The sequence below is a fragment of the Bison bison genome, unplaced genomic scaffold (assembly GCF_000754665.1).
Source record: "Bison bison bison isolate TAMUID 2011002044 unplaced genomic scaffold, Bison_UMD1.0 scf7180017864041, whole genome shotgun sequence".
Classification (NCBI taxonomy): domain Eukaryota; kingdom Metazoa; phylum Chordata; class Mammalia; order Artiodactyla; family Bovidae; genus Bison; species Bison bison.
Window position 1 is genome coordinate 891,309 of NW_011494613.1, and position 18,086 is coordinate 909,394.

An 18,086-nucleotide genomic window follows, 5' to 3' on the forward strand; every position below is an offset into this window, starting at 1 on the left:
ACTTAGTAATACGCATTTAAGGTTCATTCATGTCTTTTCATGCTTGAAGGCTCGTTTCTTTCTAGCACTGAATTAATATTCCATTGTCTGGATGTGCTGCCATTTATTTACCCATTCACTGACTAAAGGATATTTTGGTGCTTCCAACTTTTGGCAATTATTAATAAAGCTGCTAGAAACAATTATGTGCAGGTTCTATGTAGACATAAGTTTTCAACTCCTTAAGGTAAATACCAACATGCAAATAACCTTTCAGAAGTTCTGAGTCACCCATCAATATCATGAGAATTAAAATGAAAGCATCCAGCATACTGCCATTCTGCAATGTCTTCAAACTTTATCAAAATATACACTGAGCCAGGCCAGTATATTTTGGAGTTAATGTTTAGTCCATCTCCTCCTTTAAGGTGCCATTTCTTGCTGCTGTCAGTATATCTGCTTTTAAAAGTACCTTCTCACACCTGTTGTTTCGCATTTCCTATGAATCTTTCAGCTCCCAGAACATCTTGACTGTGCTTGTAAAATGCCTGAAAACAAGCTGCCCAAAGCCTACTTTAACTAAAAAAAAAAATTACCAAATATAAAATTATAATTCTGACTCATTTTTAAAAATTCTTTCAAACTCTATAGTTTTTTCTTTACACTGAATGACTCAACAGTCCAAAATGTTTATTTGTTGTGTGATTTCTACCTCCTTTTTCCTAATTTAATTCTCTAGTTCTAGGCTTAGGGACAAAAGATGAGTTTATCATGCAAGAATTTGAGCTCTAGCTCATCATCCTCCTAACCTTTCATTAAACAATGGTTATCAAGGTGGTTAAAAAAAAAGATGGTAAAGTTAGTTGAAACTTGGATGTCTTGAAATCTGCTTCTATAGCATTGTAAATCTGCTTGTGTAGCATTGTTAGAAGATAACATAAAAATGTGGGATGACTGTCTTCAAAAACAAACAACTATGTCTTTCTAAGAAATTCTTAACTGTGGGGTTTCCTTTCAGAGTTGTAACAGAAATTTGATTCCAAGTTACAGTGTCCCAGGCGCCTACTGTTTAGCCTCACATCACTACTAGCATGTGACAACAAACAAAAATAAAACACTAAAACTACATGGCTCTCTGTAACCTAAAGGGGTGGGATGCTATGGGAGGTAGGAGGGAGGTTCAAGAGGGAGGGGACATATGTATACTTATGGCTGATTCATGTTGAGGTATGGCAGAAGCCAACACAATACTGTAAAGAAATTATCCTTCAATTAAAAATAAATAAAAAAATACAACTGCATGGCCACTGATAAACACATTCAAATGCTAACAAGACAATTACAGCAAAGACAGTATTATATTAATATAGCTTTTAAAAGTTCACATTCATTATGCCATTTTATCCCATGAGGCCACCCTGTAAGTCAAGGGTCCATTTAACACATGAAAAAAAGACCGAAACTTAGAGTTTAAATCACTTGCACAGAACCATACAGCTAATCACAAATGGCAGAATCCAAAACCAAGGACACAGTGATACAGAGAAAGAAATAATTTTGTAAGTCAGGCCTATCTGAATTTAAATCCTACCATTTATGACTTGTAAGATTGGAATGGACAGTCCATGACTCCGCTCTGTACACTGCTTAATCTCCAGTGTCTGGAACCAGTGTAAGTAAACAGTAGGTATCAGTAAATATATGTTAAAAAAAATTACCCCCCCCAAAATCACAACTTCTTTGGATCTGTTTCCTCATCTGTAAATGGAAACCATAAGTCCCTGCTTCATATCTGCTGATGTAATGTATATACAAACATCTGGTAGTTATTTAAGAATTCACAGACCTGACTGTTTGGTGGTTTTTTCACAAGACCACTCATCCCTTCACTTCTCCCATAGGCTCCAAGGAAGTAGCAGAAAACATATTTCAGCATGACTGGCAGGCAAGCTGGTGGTAATGCAGATGGGCATATAAAGAACTAATCTGGTGTGGTTCAGTAAGGTAGCCTGCTGTTCTCTTTATCTAACACAGAAATGACAAAGGATCTTCTAGAAGAATCTGTCAGCTTGCTTGCTAATTTCAAAACAGAAAGTTCTGGTGAGGAGGGAAGCACCTAATCTCTAAGATGCAAAAAAGAAAGGAGGGAGGGATATCTAAAGATAAATAAGACAATAAGAATACTGAAGTGAGGAGATCCAGAGTACCCATACTGAAATAATTCAGCCTAAGAAGGGGCCCATCCACTTCTCTGTAATGTAGCATGTTCTTTCCAGTAAATCTAATTCTAATGGATGAAGAGGTCTTTAGGACCACTGCTAAATTCTGCCAACAGAGATAGAAACAAAAGGTAGATACTTTTGATACAAAAGCTTAAAAGCAAAGGGAAATGGTGCTGCAAATGGTACCATCGAGAATATGAAAAGACAACTCACAAAAAGGGAGCAAATATTTGCAAATCACGTATCTGCTAAGGGACTTGTACCCAAAATCACAAAGATCTCTTGGAACTCGGTAATAAAGATAAATAACCCAATATTAAAATGGGCAAAGGACCAGAGTAGACATTTCTCCAAAGAAAATACACAAATGATCAATAAGCACATAAAATGATGCTCAACATTATCAGCCACTGCCGCTGCTGCTGCTAAGTCACTTCAGTCGTGTCCGACTCTGTGCGACCCCGTAGACGGCGGCCTACCAGGCTCCCCCGTCCCTGGGATACTCCAGGCAAGAACACTGGAGTGGGTTGCCATTTCCTTCTCCAATGCATGAAAGGGAAAAGTGACAGTGAAGTCGCTCAGTCGTGTCCGACTCTTTTCGACCCCATGGTCTGCAGCCTACCAGGCTCCTCTGTCCATGGGATTTTCCAGGCAAGAGTACTGGAGTGGGGTGCCATTGCCTTCTCCTATCAGCCACTAGGGAAATGCAAATCAAAACTACAAAGAGAAACCACTTCACACCCACTAGGATGGTAAAACAAAACAGATGGACAACGTCCATCTGCAAACAAATGCATAAAGAAGTTGTTACATATACACAATGGAATATTACTCAGCTATGAAAAATAACACATTTGAGTCAGTTCTAATGAGGTGGATTAAACTGTAGCGTATTACACAGAATGAAGTAAGTCAGAAAAAGAAACACCAATACAGTATATTAATGCACATATATGGAATTTGGAGAGACGGTAACGACAACCCTATATGCAAGACAGCAAAAGAGACACAGACTTTTGGACTCTGTGGGAGAAGGTAAGGGTGGGATGATTTGAGAGAACAGAACTGAAACATGTACATTACCGTAAGTAAAACAGATGACCAGTGCAAGTTCAAAGCATGAAACAGGGCACTCAAAGCCAGGGCTCTAGAACAACCCAGAGGGATAGGGTGCGGAGGGAAGTGGAAGGGGTGTTCTGGATGCGGAGGACACATGTGTACCTGTGGCTGATTCATGCCCATGTATGGCAAAAACCACTACAATATTGTAAAGTAATTAGCCTCCAATTTAAATAAACTAATTTTTTAAAAAAAGATTTACAATAATAAATATGTATGGCTTGGTGAGGACATGGACAAACTGGAACTCTCATACATTGCTAGCAGGAATGTAAAATGATGAAGCTGCTTAGAAAAGTTGGAAGATGCCTTAAATGCTAAGTTACCATGTGACTGAGCAATTCTACTTCTATGTATATACCCAAGAAAACTGTAAACATATGTCCACACAAAAACTTGTACAGGAATGCTTATATCAACATTATTTATAATTGTCCAAAAGTGGAAATGACTCAAATTTATCTATCCATTGATGAATGGATAAACAAAATGTGATAAATCCATACAGCAGTATTAATAAAGAGAAATAAAATACTGATACATACTACAACTCAGATGAACCTGAAAAACATTGTACTAAGTGAAAGAAACCAAACACAGAAAAGAAAGGTACATACTTTATAATTTCATATATATGAAATATCCTGAATAGACAAATGCATAGGGATGGAAAATCGATTAGTGGTTGCCAGGGGCTGAGGGAAAATGCAGTTGGGAGGGCCTGTTCATTGGTACAGGATTTACTGGGGTGATGAAAATATGCTGGAATTAGATAGCGGAAACAGTCACATAACTAAAACCCACTGGGTTGTACACTGGGCGAATTTTACAGTGTGTGAATATTATATCTCAATAAACTTTAAAAGCAAAGGTAGATAAAAATTTATGCACTGTGCAAGAAAATTCTCCTAACTTCACACTCTTAACTTTCAGAGAGTGGCAAGTGGAAGTAGGAACACAGATATCTCATACTGTGGATCCTATGGATCCCCATGAAGATAGAGCCTGCTATTTCTCAGGCACTGTAAGAAATCCATTGAATTCTCCAAATAAGTCCCCTAAGGATAAGCCTCAAGACACAATTAGGTACAAAGGTCACAGGAGCCTGCAGTTAAAGTCAACAGAGATACTGAGGAAACTCAATGTGATGCTTCTCTCATCACTGAAGCCAGGTTTGCCCTAGCCCACCCAGAGGACACCAGAACCTTACCACTAGCATCATCACCTCAGAACTGAATTCAAAGGCTTTCTTGATGGCTCACTGGTGAAGAATCCTCCTGCCAATGCAGGAGACATGGGCGCAAGTAACAAATACATGTTGTTGTTGTTCAGGCACCAAGTCATGTCCAACTCTTTGTGACCCAATGGACTGCAGCACACCAGGCTTCTCCCTTGAATTTCATGGAGTTTGTCCAAGTTCATGCCCATAATAAATAGATGGCGGTGGTACAATTCCAACCAAAGGAAATTTAGTCAAGTTTAATATATATTAAAGTTATTTAAACTGAAATTTAAGTGAAAAAGGTGAAAAGATAAGGGTGTACGCAGAAAATAGTACCTAAAGTTGCAGAAATCCCAAGTCAGGCTTGAAGCTTAATTACAATATAAAGTAATAGAAAAACTAGCCAATAATAGAAGAAAAATACTAACTTGCATATAAGACTTGTGGGCCAAAAGCAGCATTATTTCCCCAGTAAAATGCCACTATATTCTATTTATACAGCAATTCAAACCCCCCACCCTCGCTCCAGCCACGCTCTCATTTTAGTCTCACAAAAACCTGAAAATATTTTGTCCAGCAAGGTCAGTCTGACTCCAAAGCCTAAACCTTCAGTATCACACAATTCTGCTTCCTATAAAACTAAAAATTTATACTTTTTCTCAAACTATAAACAAACATCAAAGACAAAGATATTTTATTAAAACCAAGTGGTGAATGTGTATTTATTGAATTTTTATTCATTATTCCTTAATTCTACTAGTATTCCTTTTACATATTTTTTAAGTCTTTTTAACTTTACATTTACTGAACATTTAAAAAAAAGCAAAAAATGAAACAAAAATATTTGCAACAAAGTGACAAAGAGTTTAATATGCCTCATATTTAACAGCCCTCTCACAAATCTACTAATCACAGACAAACCAAAAGAAAAATGAGCAAAGGACCTGAAAAGCATATTAAATACTGAGATATCATCAAATCTGGCAAAGAAGAAAAGACCAAAATAATCAATGTTAACGTGAAGAAACCCAGGCCTAGCCTCTACAGTCACTCTGGACCTGGTTGCTCCTGAATCACCTCATTCACATTTTTTTTTTAATATCCCACAAGTTGGCATGTTTGTCTCTCCTTTAACTGAACTCTTAAAGGACATCTTAATAATCCTTTTTACATCCCCAATAACTAGCGTCTACCCTCTAAGTGACACTCATGAATCACCTAAGCAGTATGTGGATGAAAGACAAAATCAGAGCAATCAGAAATATCTGGGCCTGAGATGACAGTGCAGAAGGCTAGACTCTGGCAGTATTACTTCCTGAGGTCTCTGCATCTTATCATCCACCCAGCTGCTAAAGGCAAAAAATAAAGATTGAGTCATCAATGATTTCTCCTTTCACACGCAGATTAAGAACAGCCAATATGTATTATGAAAATAAAGCCTTAAAAAAAAAAAAAAAAAAAAAAAAGAAAGCCTTAAATTACTCAGATAAATATCAATTTCTTATACTTTACCATTTAGAAGCTTCATAAGGCAGAAGAGTGTTTCTAATGAATAATCAACAAAATTGTGACTCTCAGATTTCCCATTTCTACAATGTATCCTAGTTTACTACTGTGATTAAAGCAATAATTATCTGAAGCCAAAGACAGTTGGTACAACTTAAAAAAGCTATGCAAAAAACACTAAACAACTATATTCCTAGATGTAAGCCATATTTAACCTAGTGTTAAAGGTTAATGTATCGCAATGATTTGTGAGTTAAAAAACACTATCGGCGTAAGTCAAATAAAATAATGACTATAAGGAGAAAAAAACTGCCCTCATCCTCAAATAGGCCCTTTTCGTAATACAGATTGGTATGTTCTTGGTGGGATTACTGGTGACATACCAATCTTTCCTCTTGAAAATAAAGATACGTCTTTTACTAAATGTCAGGAGACAAATGAAAAATGTTTCAATTTTTACCATTTTTTACTTCTACAGTTAAAAAAAGAACTTGTTCAGTAATTCACCAAAATCAAATTCAAACATAAATATCTTTTGGCTTTTTAACATTCACATAGAGTAGCATTTAATAAATGAAATGGATTATATTAAAGACATTATTCTGAAATTACACATAAATTCATGATGATTCTTCAAAATAAAATAATAAAGAACATAATTATTGACATATAATTAAGAACATATATAATAAGTTTTGGCTGCTGAAGTTTAAAATTCAAAAAGAAATAAATTTGCATTCAGGTTAACAAAGAAGGGGAAAAAAGGCATCCCAAAAGAGTCACTGCCTCAAAAGAGGGTATAAAAAGTTTTAATGCAAATAAAGATTACTATAATAAGTATCAGTGACTAGCCAATCTTTATAAACTCTTAACATTTCAGAAAAGCAGATAATTTTTAACTTAGTGCCACAGACAAACTCATTTTAAATTTCATATATGAAAAATCCACTTTTTTCTGGGTAAAGAAGAGAACTTAGCAAAAATTCTCTTAATCTTATCAAAAATGTAGTCCTCATCTTATCAAGAACTACTAAAACCCAGCAAGAAATATAGGCATATTTAATAGATAACCTAATGACAACACAGTAGATACATTTATCTAAGATCTTTTTACTGGTAAAAAAGAGAGATGAAACTCTGATATAATAGAACACACAGTAAATGAAAAGGAGAAGGAAAATGGTTTATAAAGCAATAGACCAATCTTCAAGATATTTTGAGTGAAAAAAGGTATAAAATACAGTATGTTACCTTTCGCATTGAAAGGGGCAGGAGACTGTGTGTGTGTGTGCGTGTGTGTACACACTTTTGGTGGTCTATACCAAAATCAGCTTTGGAAAAATACATATGAAACTGTTAACACAAGGGTTATTTGGGGAGAGGATAAAATGGTAGCCGGAAAGCAGTAAAAGGTAAGCTTTCCCTCATTTCATCTGCTTGTGTATTTTGAATCTGAGCAATGTGAATGTATGTATTCAAAAGAAAAAATTAAAAGTACTTTACCTTGCACCATTGTTCCTAATGACCTCCACAGTTTCTTCAACAAAATATCGATCCTTGATGTATGCAAAAATATCATCACAAATTTCATGTAAGCGTGAACGATGGGTGAGGTTGGTCAAGTATAAAACTGGAACTATTAGTGGTTCTGGAAAGCTCTGAAGATTCTGTCTCGCTTTTCTTTCTGACTCAAGTGCTTCCTGATAGGTGAGTCCAGGTCTGCCCGTCACAGCACAGCTCCACACAAGACTGTTGCACAGAATGGTTCGCTCAAAAAAGTCACTGATTCAAAAACACAAACAAAAATGCATTACCTGTCATTCACAAGTTTTATATTAAAAGCTGACAAAGGATTGAGCCTTTATTGCAAAATTTTATACAGAATCATATAACTCATACAAAAATTTAGGGACTGGTCAATTTATACATTAATACAAACATAAGAAAAAGTATATTTAAACTAGACATTTATAGTTTTCAATTTAAAGGTACATTTGGCCAAAATTGGACTGTGATTTCTATCAGTTTTGAAACTGCGTGAAACAAAATAAACTCAGCCTTTCTTTTTCCTTCTAATTTTTAAGCTTTCTATTCCAAAGCAGTCAAAACACTGAATTCAAGCACTTGGCTATGAATTTTGAAAGGGTTTAACATAATAGTGAAAAACTGGGAAATCTAAGCATCTAACAATAAGAGAAAAGTTAAATAAATTATAGTACTTCATACAATGAAAACTCACAGTCATGAAACAGTAAGAGAGTTCTTAAATAATGTAAACAGGAAAGACAACTTTCCAGTTTGCTTCCATCCTATATTTTTTTCAAAGTAAAAGCTTACCAAGACAACTAATGGTTCCCAAGGGAAAACGTAGGTGGGACAAATGGGGAGATTGGGATGGACATATACACACTACTATATATAAAACAGATAACTAACAAGGGTCTACTGAATAGCATGGGAATTCTACTCAATACTCTGTAACAACCTAATATAGGAAAAGAATCTAAAGTAGATATACATACATGTATAACTGAGTCACTTTGCTGCACACTTGAAACTAATACAACACTGTAAATCAACTATACTCCAAAAAAAATGTAATAAGTACATAAAAAAAGCTTACCAAAACTATATAGAATATGGTCCACTTGTGTTAAAATTAAAAAAAGAAAGATGGAAGGAAAGTAGAGAAATGGCTTAAGGAAGCATAAAATATTTCTGGAATTGTAATACAAAATATATTATATGTTATATTAATACAAAAATCAAGGTAACAGCTACAGAATGGGGATGGGATTAAGGGACCATTCTACTCAGTGTTTTTCTACACTGTTGGGATTTCTTACTACGGCACTGATTTCTCTTCAAAACTTTAATTTGGTCATTTTTAAAATGCAAGAGATCTAGTATAGAGATAGACTTCTAAGGTATAGTAAGTAGAAAAAACTCAATCACTGAATGATATAATTCCACATGCATTAATATAGTAATAGCAAAAATGTGCAAAGGTTTGCATTTATACAAATACCATAAACAGATGTTCCCTATGGAGAAAGGGAGGAACTGGGAAGGAAGAAAAGAAAATTTGTCATTCTAAATATTTCCATATTGTTTGCGTTTGTAAAAGTATTTAGTTGATTGCTCGAGGTCTTAGTTGCAACACACGGGATCTTTGATTCTTGTTGAGGCATGCAGGATCTTTACTTGTGGCATGTGGAATCTAGTTCCCTGACTAGGAACTGAACCCACTCCCCTTGCATGGAGAGTGTGGAGTCTCAGCCATTCAACCACCAGGGAAGTCTCTATTTGAATTTTTATGATGAGTATTCATGTTTTTGTAACAAAAATATCTTTAAATGGAAAAGGTTAGAAATATGCAAAAAGATTAACAATAGTTGCCTCTAAGTGGCAAAATTTGGGTAAATATTTTGCCCTCTTCTATATTTTGGTCTCCTTTTCAACAATTATGTGTAACCAACATAACTCACAATTCTCTAACTTTTCCTCCTTCCTGAGATTCACCTTCCCTTCTACTGTCATTCTAAAAATTGTTAAAAACTATTACATGCGTATTTCCTCATCAGTATATCTGTCCAGGTTACCCTTACAGTAGGGTCTGATTTTCAAAGAAGATTTGGAATAATTCCATTAAGATAGTTTCATTTGTATATTTGTCTGTAGTCTACAAGAACAACAAAAAATAAAACCTACAGAAGTAAAGAGAAACTAATCATACCTTAACATAAATGAGATCTAAAGAGATAACACACATAAGCCAAGTTACACGACTGTGCCTGCATGCTAAGCTGTTTCAGTTGTGTCTGACTCTTTGAGACCCTGTGGGCTGTAGCCTGCCAGGCTCCTCTGTCCATGGGATTCTCCAAGCAAGAATATTGGAGTGGTTTGCCATGCCCTCCCTCCAGGGGATCTTCCTGATCCAGGGATTGAACCAGCATTTCCTGGGTCTCCTGCATTGGCAGGTGAGTTCTTTACCACTAGCGCCGTCTGGAAAGCTCAGACTAATTCAGTACAAAGGAAAATCCTTTTGAAGTATGTACCTTTCAGTAATGGAGACAATGGGTGCACATCATTAAAATACAAAGTAAAAAGTGATTATCTTTACTAGACAGAGGCAGATATCCTTTGGGAATTCAGAGGAAGGGAACAAAGAGAGACAGGCACAAACAAGAAATGCTAGGAAACATCTTTGGGGGGAAGTGGCATTAAAAGTTAGGATGAAATGGAAAAGTAGAGTTGAAGAAAAAATATGTGAGAGAGAAAAAACAATGAATATAATCTGATTTTTATAATAAAATCTATGTCAGATAAATAATTTATTAGCTAAGTGAGAGGCAAGAGACTTACCCAATCAAGGGTTATCAATAGTGCAGAATAAAATGAATGAACAGACAGATCTTGGAAGAGGTCTTATTCAATTTTTACTGCCTAAAACTGCAGTTCACTTAGAAAGCTTCATAAAAAGTCTTGAACTTTTTCCTTTAGAAACAAACATAGGTTCCCAAGCCACATATTTAATGTGCATGAGATATTCTAATAATTTAAGCTGTATCTAGTGGCTCAGAGGTTAAAGCGTCTGCCCGCAATGCGGGAGACCTGGGTTCAATCCCTGGGTCAGAAGATTCCCTGGAGAAGGAAATGGCAACCCACTCCAGTACTCTTGCCTGGAGAATCCCATGGACGGAGGAGCCTGGTGGGCTACAGTCCACGGGGTCTGAGACATGTGGACTGTAGTGACTCACTCAGACACGACTGAGCGACTTCACTTTCACTTTTACAGGTGACCTCTGCACTATGAGGAGAGGAAGAAGGGGTGCTAATCTCCACACAGTCAAAAATCTGCGTGTAACTTTACAATCAGCTCTCCTTATTCACAGTCAACTGTAAGGAAGTGAGGTGAAACGAAAGTCGCTCAGTTGTGTCAGTCGCTTTGTAACCCCTTGGACTATACAGTCCATGGAATTCTCCATGCCAGAATACTGGGTAGCGTATCCCTTCTCTAGTGGATCTTCCCGACCCAGGAATAGAACCAGGGTCTCCTGCATTGTAGGCAGATTCTTTACCAACTGAGCTACCAGGTAAGCCCCAACTCTAAGGAAAAATATACTTCAAATCTAGCTATTTTACACATTAACTAGTCTCTGGTTGTGCTCAGTCACGTCCAGCTCTTTGTGACCCCATGGGCTGTAGTCTACCAAGCTCCTCTGTCCACGTGCAGTTTTCCAGGCAAAGAATACTGGAGTGGGTTGCCATTTCCTACTCCAGGGGCTCTTCCCAACCCAGGGACCGAACCCACGTCTCCTGTATCTCCTGCATCGGCAGGTGGATTCTTTACCACTGAGCCACCTGGGAAGCCCAACTAGTTTAAGACACTGCTATCAAAAACAAAATGGTAGCTACACATACAATTTAAAATTTTCTTGTGGCCACATTTAAAAACTTTTAAAGAAATACTAATGAAATCAATACATTTTATTTAACTCAATATATTCCAAAATATTGCAATATGTAATCAATAATGAAATATTTTACTTTTTTTTTTGGTACTAAGTCTTCAAAATCCAGTAAATATTTTACATTTATTGTGCATCTTAATTCTGACAGGTGACATTTCAAGTTCTTAATAACCAATGGCTCCTGCATTAGACAACACAGCTCTAGCCTTTGTAGGTCGGTATCTAACAGGCTGGAGTATTTGCAGCCATGGCAGGGAGAAGACTTTGGACTGAGCTGCAAAAAACACTACTTATTTATTTTGATTAATTTTTTATTATTGGAGTATAATTGCTTTATAATGTTGTGTTAGTTTCTGCTGTACAAAAATGTGAATCAGCTTATGTATACATATATCCCCCCTCATCCATGAGCCTCCCTCCCACCCTATCCCTCATTCCACCCCTCCAGGTCATCAAAAAGCAGGGAGCTAAGCTCCCTGAATAAACGTTATTTAGATTTGTTATCACTGTTCAAAGTACCAAGGAGAGGAATGGTGTAAGTACCACAAACCTCCACTAAACATGTAAATAGACAACAACCAGTGATGTAGAGCTACCTGACTTCACCAGGTTTCCACAGCCTCTTGTAAAGGGTTTCTACTGTTTCCTTTATGCTTATCTATTCTACAAAGCTGCTGTTACATTATAGCCCTGCTATGTACAAAATCCACCATTAGGAGGAGGGAGGCAGGACACACTATCATAGTGGTGTGGGAAGCAAGGGGAAATAAAGCCCAAAGCTCTGTCTCCCTATTCAACACCCCTGCCAACACTGCACCATCTCTAACGTTATACACCTTCACTTCTTCCACTTCTGCAATTCTGCTCTTCACCCATTCATCATACTCATTCAAATGTGTGGGGGTTTGTTAATAATACTGAACTCTAGGGGATAGGTTACAGTGCCTCTTCAATTTTAATATTATAAGGCTATAAATAATGAAAAAATTCCAAGAAGCACATTTTATTATTGTGAGGAAAAATTTATAAAATACAAAGTACTATTTTATATCAGTTTAGACTAATATAGATTATTATGTCTCCAACTGATTGCTATAATACATTCCTTCAACAATCCTCTTTACTAGAAATGGGCATAGTACTAGCCCAGAGGTCAAATCCAGACTTCCACCTGTTTTTCTATTTTTATTGGAACACAATATATTTAGGTATTGCCTATGACTGCTTTCTCACTATATCCATAGAGTTGGGTAGGTGCAACAGACACCTAACAGCCTGGAAAGCCTACAATATTGACTATCTGACCCTTTAAGAAATTGTTTGATGACCCCTGCCCTTTACTATTATTTCATAAGGAAAAACTGCTTCTGAGTTACCAGGTCAAGTACTGGTAAGAACACACTTCTAAGGGCAATATTTCTGTTAACTTGCTGAGTATCTGGAAAACCAAAAACCTAGTAGAATAAGGTTAAGAATGAAGTGACATAAAAAACAGAAACCAAATACAATTAAGAAAAGATAAATGCAAAGCATACTTTATTTACTTAATGGCCCAAACTATTAACTAGACATACAACAAGAAAGATTCAGCACAAAACTGCAGAAAAAATCTAAGGGACATAAGCAAACTCCTCCATCTGCAAAATAATTAGTAACTGAGAAACCCATCCATAGGTTAAAAACTAACATAACTCGACTAAAACAGCATATGGCATGCAATAGATGGATGGAAAGTATGGTTTATGAACTTAAAACAGACAGCGTGGGTTGGTCTAACAATTGCTTTCACTGAAGGGGTTACAAGAGCAGATTAGGTGCTAACTATGGCCATTGTAGACTAAACATGTCTTATAGACAGAAAAAGCTGCAAGAGGAAAATTACGTTTGTTTTGATGAGGGGGAGTTCAATTAATTAAAAATATAAAGTTTAAAGACACTTTAACAAGATATTACTTTGCAATTAGTGCTGCCTCAGTCAGACTTAAGATAGTGACATACAAGGTAAGCTCCTAAAATCTTCAGATGACACTAAGGTGAGGAATGGGTTTCCCAGGTGGCGCTAGCGGTAAAAACCCTGCCTGCCAATGCAGGAGATACAAGAGACCAGGGTTCAATCCTGGGGTTGGGAAGATCCCCTGAAGGAGGGCATGGTAATCCATTCCAGTATACTAGCCTAGAGAATCCCATGGACAGAGAAGCCTGGTGGGCTACAGTCCATAGAGTCGCAAAGAGTCAGATACGACTGAAGCAACTTTGCATGAGTGCAAGGTGAGGAATAGCAATACAGAATTTTAAAATCTAGACAAAGCCTAAAGCACAAATCAACAAAGGTGAAACATATGGCTCCATCTTTCAGGACCCAACTTAGATGTTATCTCCTATTTGAGGGCTTCCTCATCTCCCCAGCAGTTTTCAGCTCCATTGTCTATGTTTCCATTACACTGGCTCCACAGCATATGTGAATTATATCACTGTGTTCCAGACACACATTCACTTCTCACTAGTGCGCATTAGTGAAGTCGCTTAGTCTTGTCTGACTCTTTGCGACCCCATGGACTGTAGCCTGTCAGGCTCTTCCATTCATGGGATTTTCTAGGCAAGAATACTGGTGTGGGTTGCCATTTCCTTCCCCGGGAGATCTTCTCCACCCAGGGATTGAACCCGGATCTCCCGCATTGCAGACAGCCACTTTACCATCTGAGCCACCAGGGAACATATAATAAGCATTATGTGTTGGTAAATAGGAACACAAGCTCTAGAGTCTTAGGTATGTGAGTGAGAACTCTAGTGTCACCAAATTGCTATATAGGTAGTTTTGGACACTGATCTTGGACTTAATTCTTCTTACCCCAATCCCAGCTTTCTCATCTGCAAAAAGAGTACAGCAAGGACTGAATCAACAAGGGAAGAGCTGATGAACAATGAAAACAGGATGTTTTATAAACCAGTCACACTTTTCATTGCAGTCAGGTTGAAACATAAAGCTGGTTTGTCAGTGATGTTGTGGAAGAGATTCCTGCATTGTATATGAAAAATATGACTCACATAAAGATGGGAAATACATTCCAAGAGTATAAATGCCTCAAAAAAGAAGTCACTTTATTAAGGAGATTTAAGTCACTAGGTAATACAAATCATTTTCCTATCCTACAAAACTAGGATTTCTGGGATTCAGACCTAACTGTTCCATTTTCACAGACCAAAAAAAAAATTTTAATGAAGTTGTTGTCAGCTAACTAAATTACAGAATAAATGTTTATTTAAGAGAGTAAATTATGTACTTTATTTGGCTTGCTTTATCTATGAGCTTCATTTTTCTTATATTTTTTCCCTTATGTTTCATATATAAGTGAGATCATATAGTATTTGCTTTTCTCTGTCAGACGTTTCACTTAGCATAATGCCCTCAAGGTTCATAGGCATTGTTGCAAATGAAAGATTTTGTTCTTTTTAAAGACTGAATAATATTCTATTGTGTATTCTTTACCCATCTATCCATCAGTGGACACTTAGTTTGTTTCTTTATCTTGCAATGAACACTGGGGCGGCATATATCTTTTAAAAAAGAATTAGTGTTTTCATTTTCTTTGGATAAATACCCAGAAGTGGATCATATGGTAGTTCTATTTGTAATTTTTTGAGGAACCCCTATATTCTTTTCTAAATGGCTGTCCCAATTTATATTCCTACCAACAGTGCATGAGACTTTGTTTTTCTTTACATCCTCCACAACACTTATTACTTTGTCTTTACATCCTCCCCAACACTTATTACTTTGTCTTTTTGATATTATAATAATAGCCATTCTAACATGTGTGAGATGATAACTCATTATGGTTTTCATTTGTCTGTCCCGTATGATTAATGATGTAAAGCACCTGTTGGCTCTTGAATATCTTCTTTGGAAAACTATTCAGATCTGTCCATTTTAAATTCTAATTGTTTTGTTATTTTTTTTGCTGTTGAATTGTATGAGCTCTTTATATATTTAGAATATTAGCCCCTTGTCAGATATAAGACTTACAAATATTTTCTTCCATTTAGTAGGCTGCCTTTTCATTTTGTTAATACTTCTTGCTGTGCAGAAGCTTTTCAGTTTGATGTAGTCCCACTAGTTTTGCTTTTACTTGTGGTATTGGGTTAAAAAATCATTGCCAAGACCTATGTCAAGAAGCTTACCACCTACGTTTTCTTCTAGGAGTTTTATGGTTTCAGGTCTTATGTTCAAGTCTTTAATCCATTTGGAGTTAATTTTTGTTTATGGCATAAGACAGTGGCTCAGTTTCATTCTTTTGCACTCTAGCTTATGCATTTGCCTACAGTTAATGTGCTATTTTTTAGGTCTTCTTTACTTGTGGAAAGCAGGTCAAACAAGAGTTAGCAATTAATTAGAGTACATAGTTCAAAAATAAAGGAGTTTGAGCTGTATAAGTGGTTACACTTATGATAAGAATACATCTTTGTCATAGTCCCTGTCTCAAAGAATTTGGAGTCTAGAAAAAGAGAAAATGTGATGCAACAAACACATTACATTACAGAGCAATAACTGCAGATAAAAGTTACACTAGATAAAATGGAGGTGGTGACCACTGCTGCTGGAAGGACAAAGGAGGAAGTGTTAGGCTATAATATCAAGTAAGACAGACAAAACATTAGTTAGCAATTAAAAGGTCACTGGCAACCTCTATTAACCAGAGTTAGAGGCAGTTACTTTGCCTTGTGCTAGGAAGTGAATGAGGTGGGGAGCTGTTGTAAAAATCTTGAAGACTGATTAAAGCTATATTCAAGAAATCAAAAACCTGAGCAAATAGGTAAGCATAGTGATCTTCAGACAAATACAAAAGAATATTCAAATTTATGCACTTAAAGGATAATCTTCAAACAAATTCACATAAATCAATATGTAATTTAATGAATTAGTGAAAACAGAAGCTTCCATCACAGTTTCTCCAGACTTGTGGCAAGGGTCAGATTACCATAATCTGCAGACTACCATATACCATTCATCATGAATGCATTTTTAGAAAAATCTCTTTGTAGTCATATAAGAGAAAGTAATTCAAATAAATTTTAACACAAATGGCAATCTTCTTCCAATTTTGCAATTCAAAGTCATAAACAGTTCTGCTTTGCTCAGGATATATGATTAAGTATTTTTGCTCCCAAACCAATCCTATCCTCTAAACTGCTCGTAATTTCCAAAAATCCAAACACTTCAGCACAGAGAAAACAGAAAACAAATAAACAAACAAAAAAAAAACTAGTGTTTTTTTTTCTTTTTAAATTTTAATGTCATAAGACAATAAAGGAAGCAGTTCCTTAACATTAATGGAAGGTAGGTTTGGAATACCAAAAGTCTCTTCCTTTATTTGGCATTTCGGATTTCTCCATGATTATATTAACAATAAATTATTAAGAACCTAAGTATTTGAAAAGTGTTTAATTCAAAGAGGATAAAGGTCATATTTACACACCCTTCTAAGAAGAGTGTCTCAAAAATTATGACTGCTTACATGAAAGAAGAAAAGTTTGAAATTTAACCCCATTTCCTATCTTGTTGGCACTTTTAAATACAACTGTGTGAAAAAATTCAGAATTACCAAGGATTTTAACTTAAATCTTCCTTAAAAATAAGACAACATCCTTGTCAAGTTACTTAATCCAAATTCACTTAAGTAGTTACAAGAGTGAACTCTATTTGAGTAACAAAACAAGTCCGTACAGGAGCAGAGTAAGATGTGCACTCTTATTTATTTAAAAGTATTGTGTGCTGAAAAACTTGTTTAGATGTAACACGTTTACGTGTAACTCCTGTGGAGCTGGAGAAAAAGACTTGCTTAAAAATAAAAGCTTAAAGGAAACGTCTTTCCTAACCACTGCTCATTCCTTAGACAGGTGCAGATGCCTAAAGCCCTCCTTCCATCAAGCCCCTACTCAGAAAAGGTGCCTCCTACACACAATTTATTTGGTTGCTATAACACTCGGTTTCTAAGCCACAAAAGGATTGCTTCTGAGTGGAGAGGATAAAGCATAAGAAAAAGGGAGGGTCCGGCTGTTTCAGCGATTGATCAATTCAGGTTCTCACTTGGAGATCCTGCTTAAACACAGAGATCTGAAACACCCCGTTGTTAGGTGTCACAGGACAAGGCGATCTCTTGGGATACACCAGGCAAGGGACTAAAATTTTAGGGGTTGCAACTACACACGCAGCAGCTCCGGATTCTTATCAAAACAATAGCGAGTGGCACATGTCAGGCGGCCCACATGCTCAAGGGGATAAAGAGGCTGGTTAGGGTTGGAGTTGAACTTGTCTTAACCCCCTCCCCCAACTCCCACCGCCGCGCTCCGGGCTACGGGAAAGTGAAAACGAGGGGGCGCCCAGGGCCCGGCTCTCTCCCCCTCCTTTTCCCCCGCCCGGCCCCGACTTCTTCCTCACCCGGTCTCCCGGGGGCGGAGACGCCAAGTTCCCCGGGGCCGGGAGTTAGTCACCAAGAAGAGGCGGTGACAGAGCGCACGGCTCGCTTCGCACACTAAAGGCCTAGCTGCACGGGACCGGGGGCGGCC

At 36.9% G+C, this 18,086-nt stretch overlaps 1 protein-coding gene across 3 annotated transcripts in view; it reads right to left on the minus strand.

Moving 5' to 3' along the window:
* BAZ1A (bromodomain adjacent to zinc finger domain, 1A) overlaps positions 1-18,086 on the minus strand; it is an 86,738-nt gene that overhangs the window by 67,149 nt on the left and 1,503 nt on the right. For all 3 annotated transcript variants that reach the window (XM_010835287.1, XM_010835286.1, XM_010835285.1), the window contains one exon: positions 7,552-7,830. In XM_010835287.1, coding sequence (XP_010833589.1) covers positions 7,552-7,830 — 279 coding nt within the window. The remainder of the gene's footprint in view (positions 1-7,551; positions 7,831-18,086) is intronic.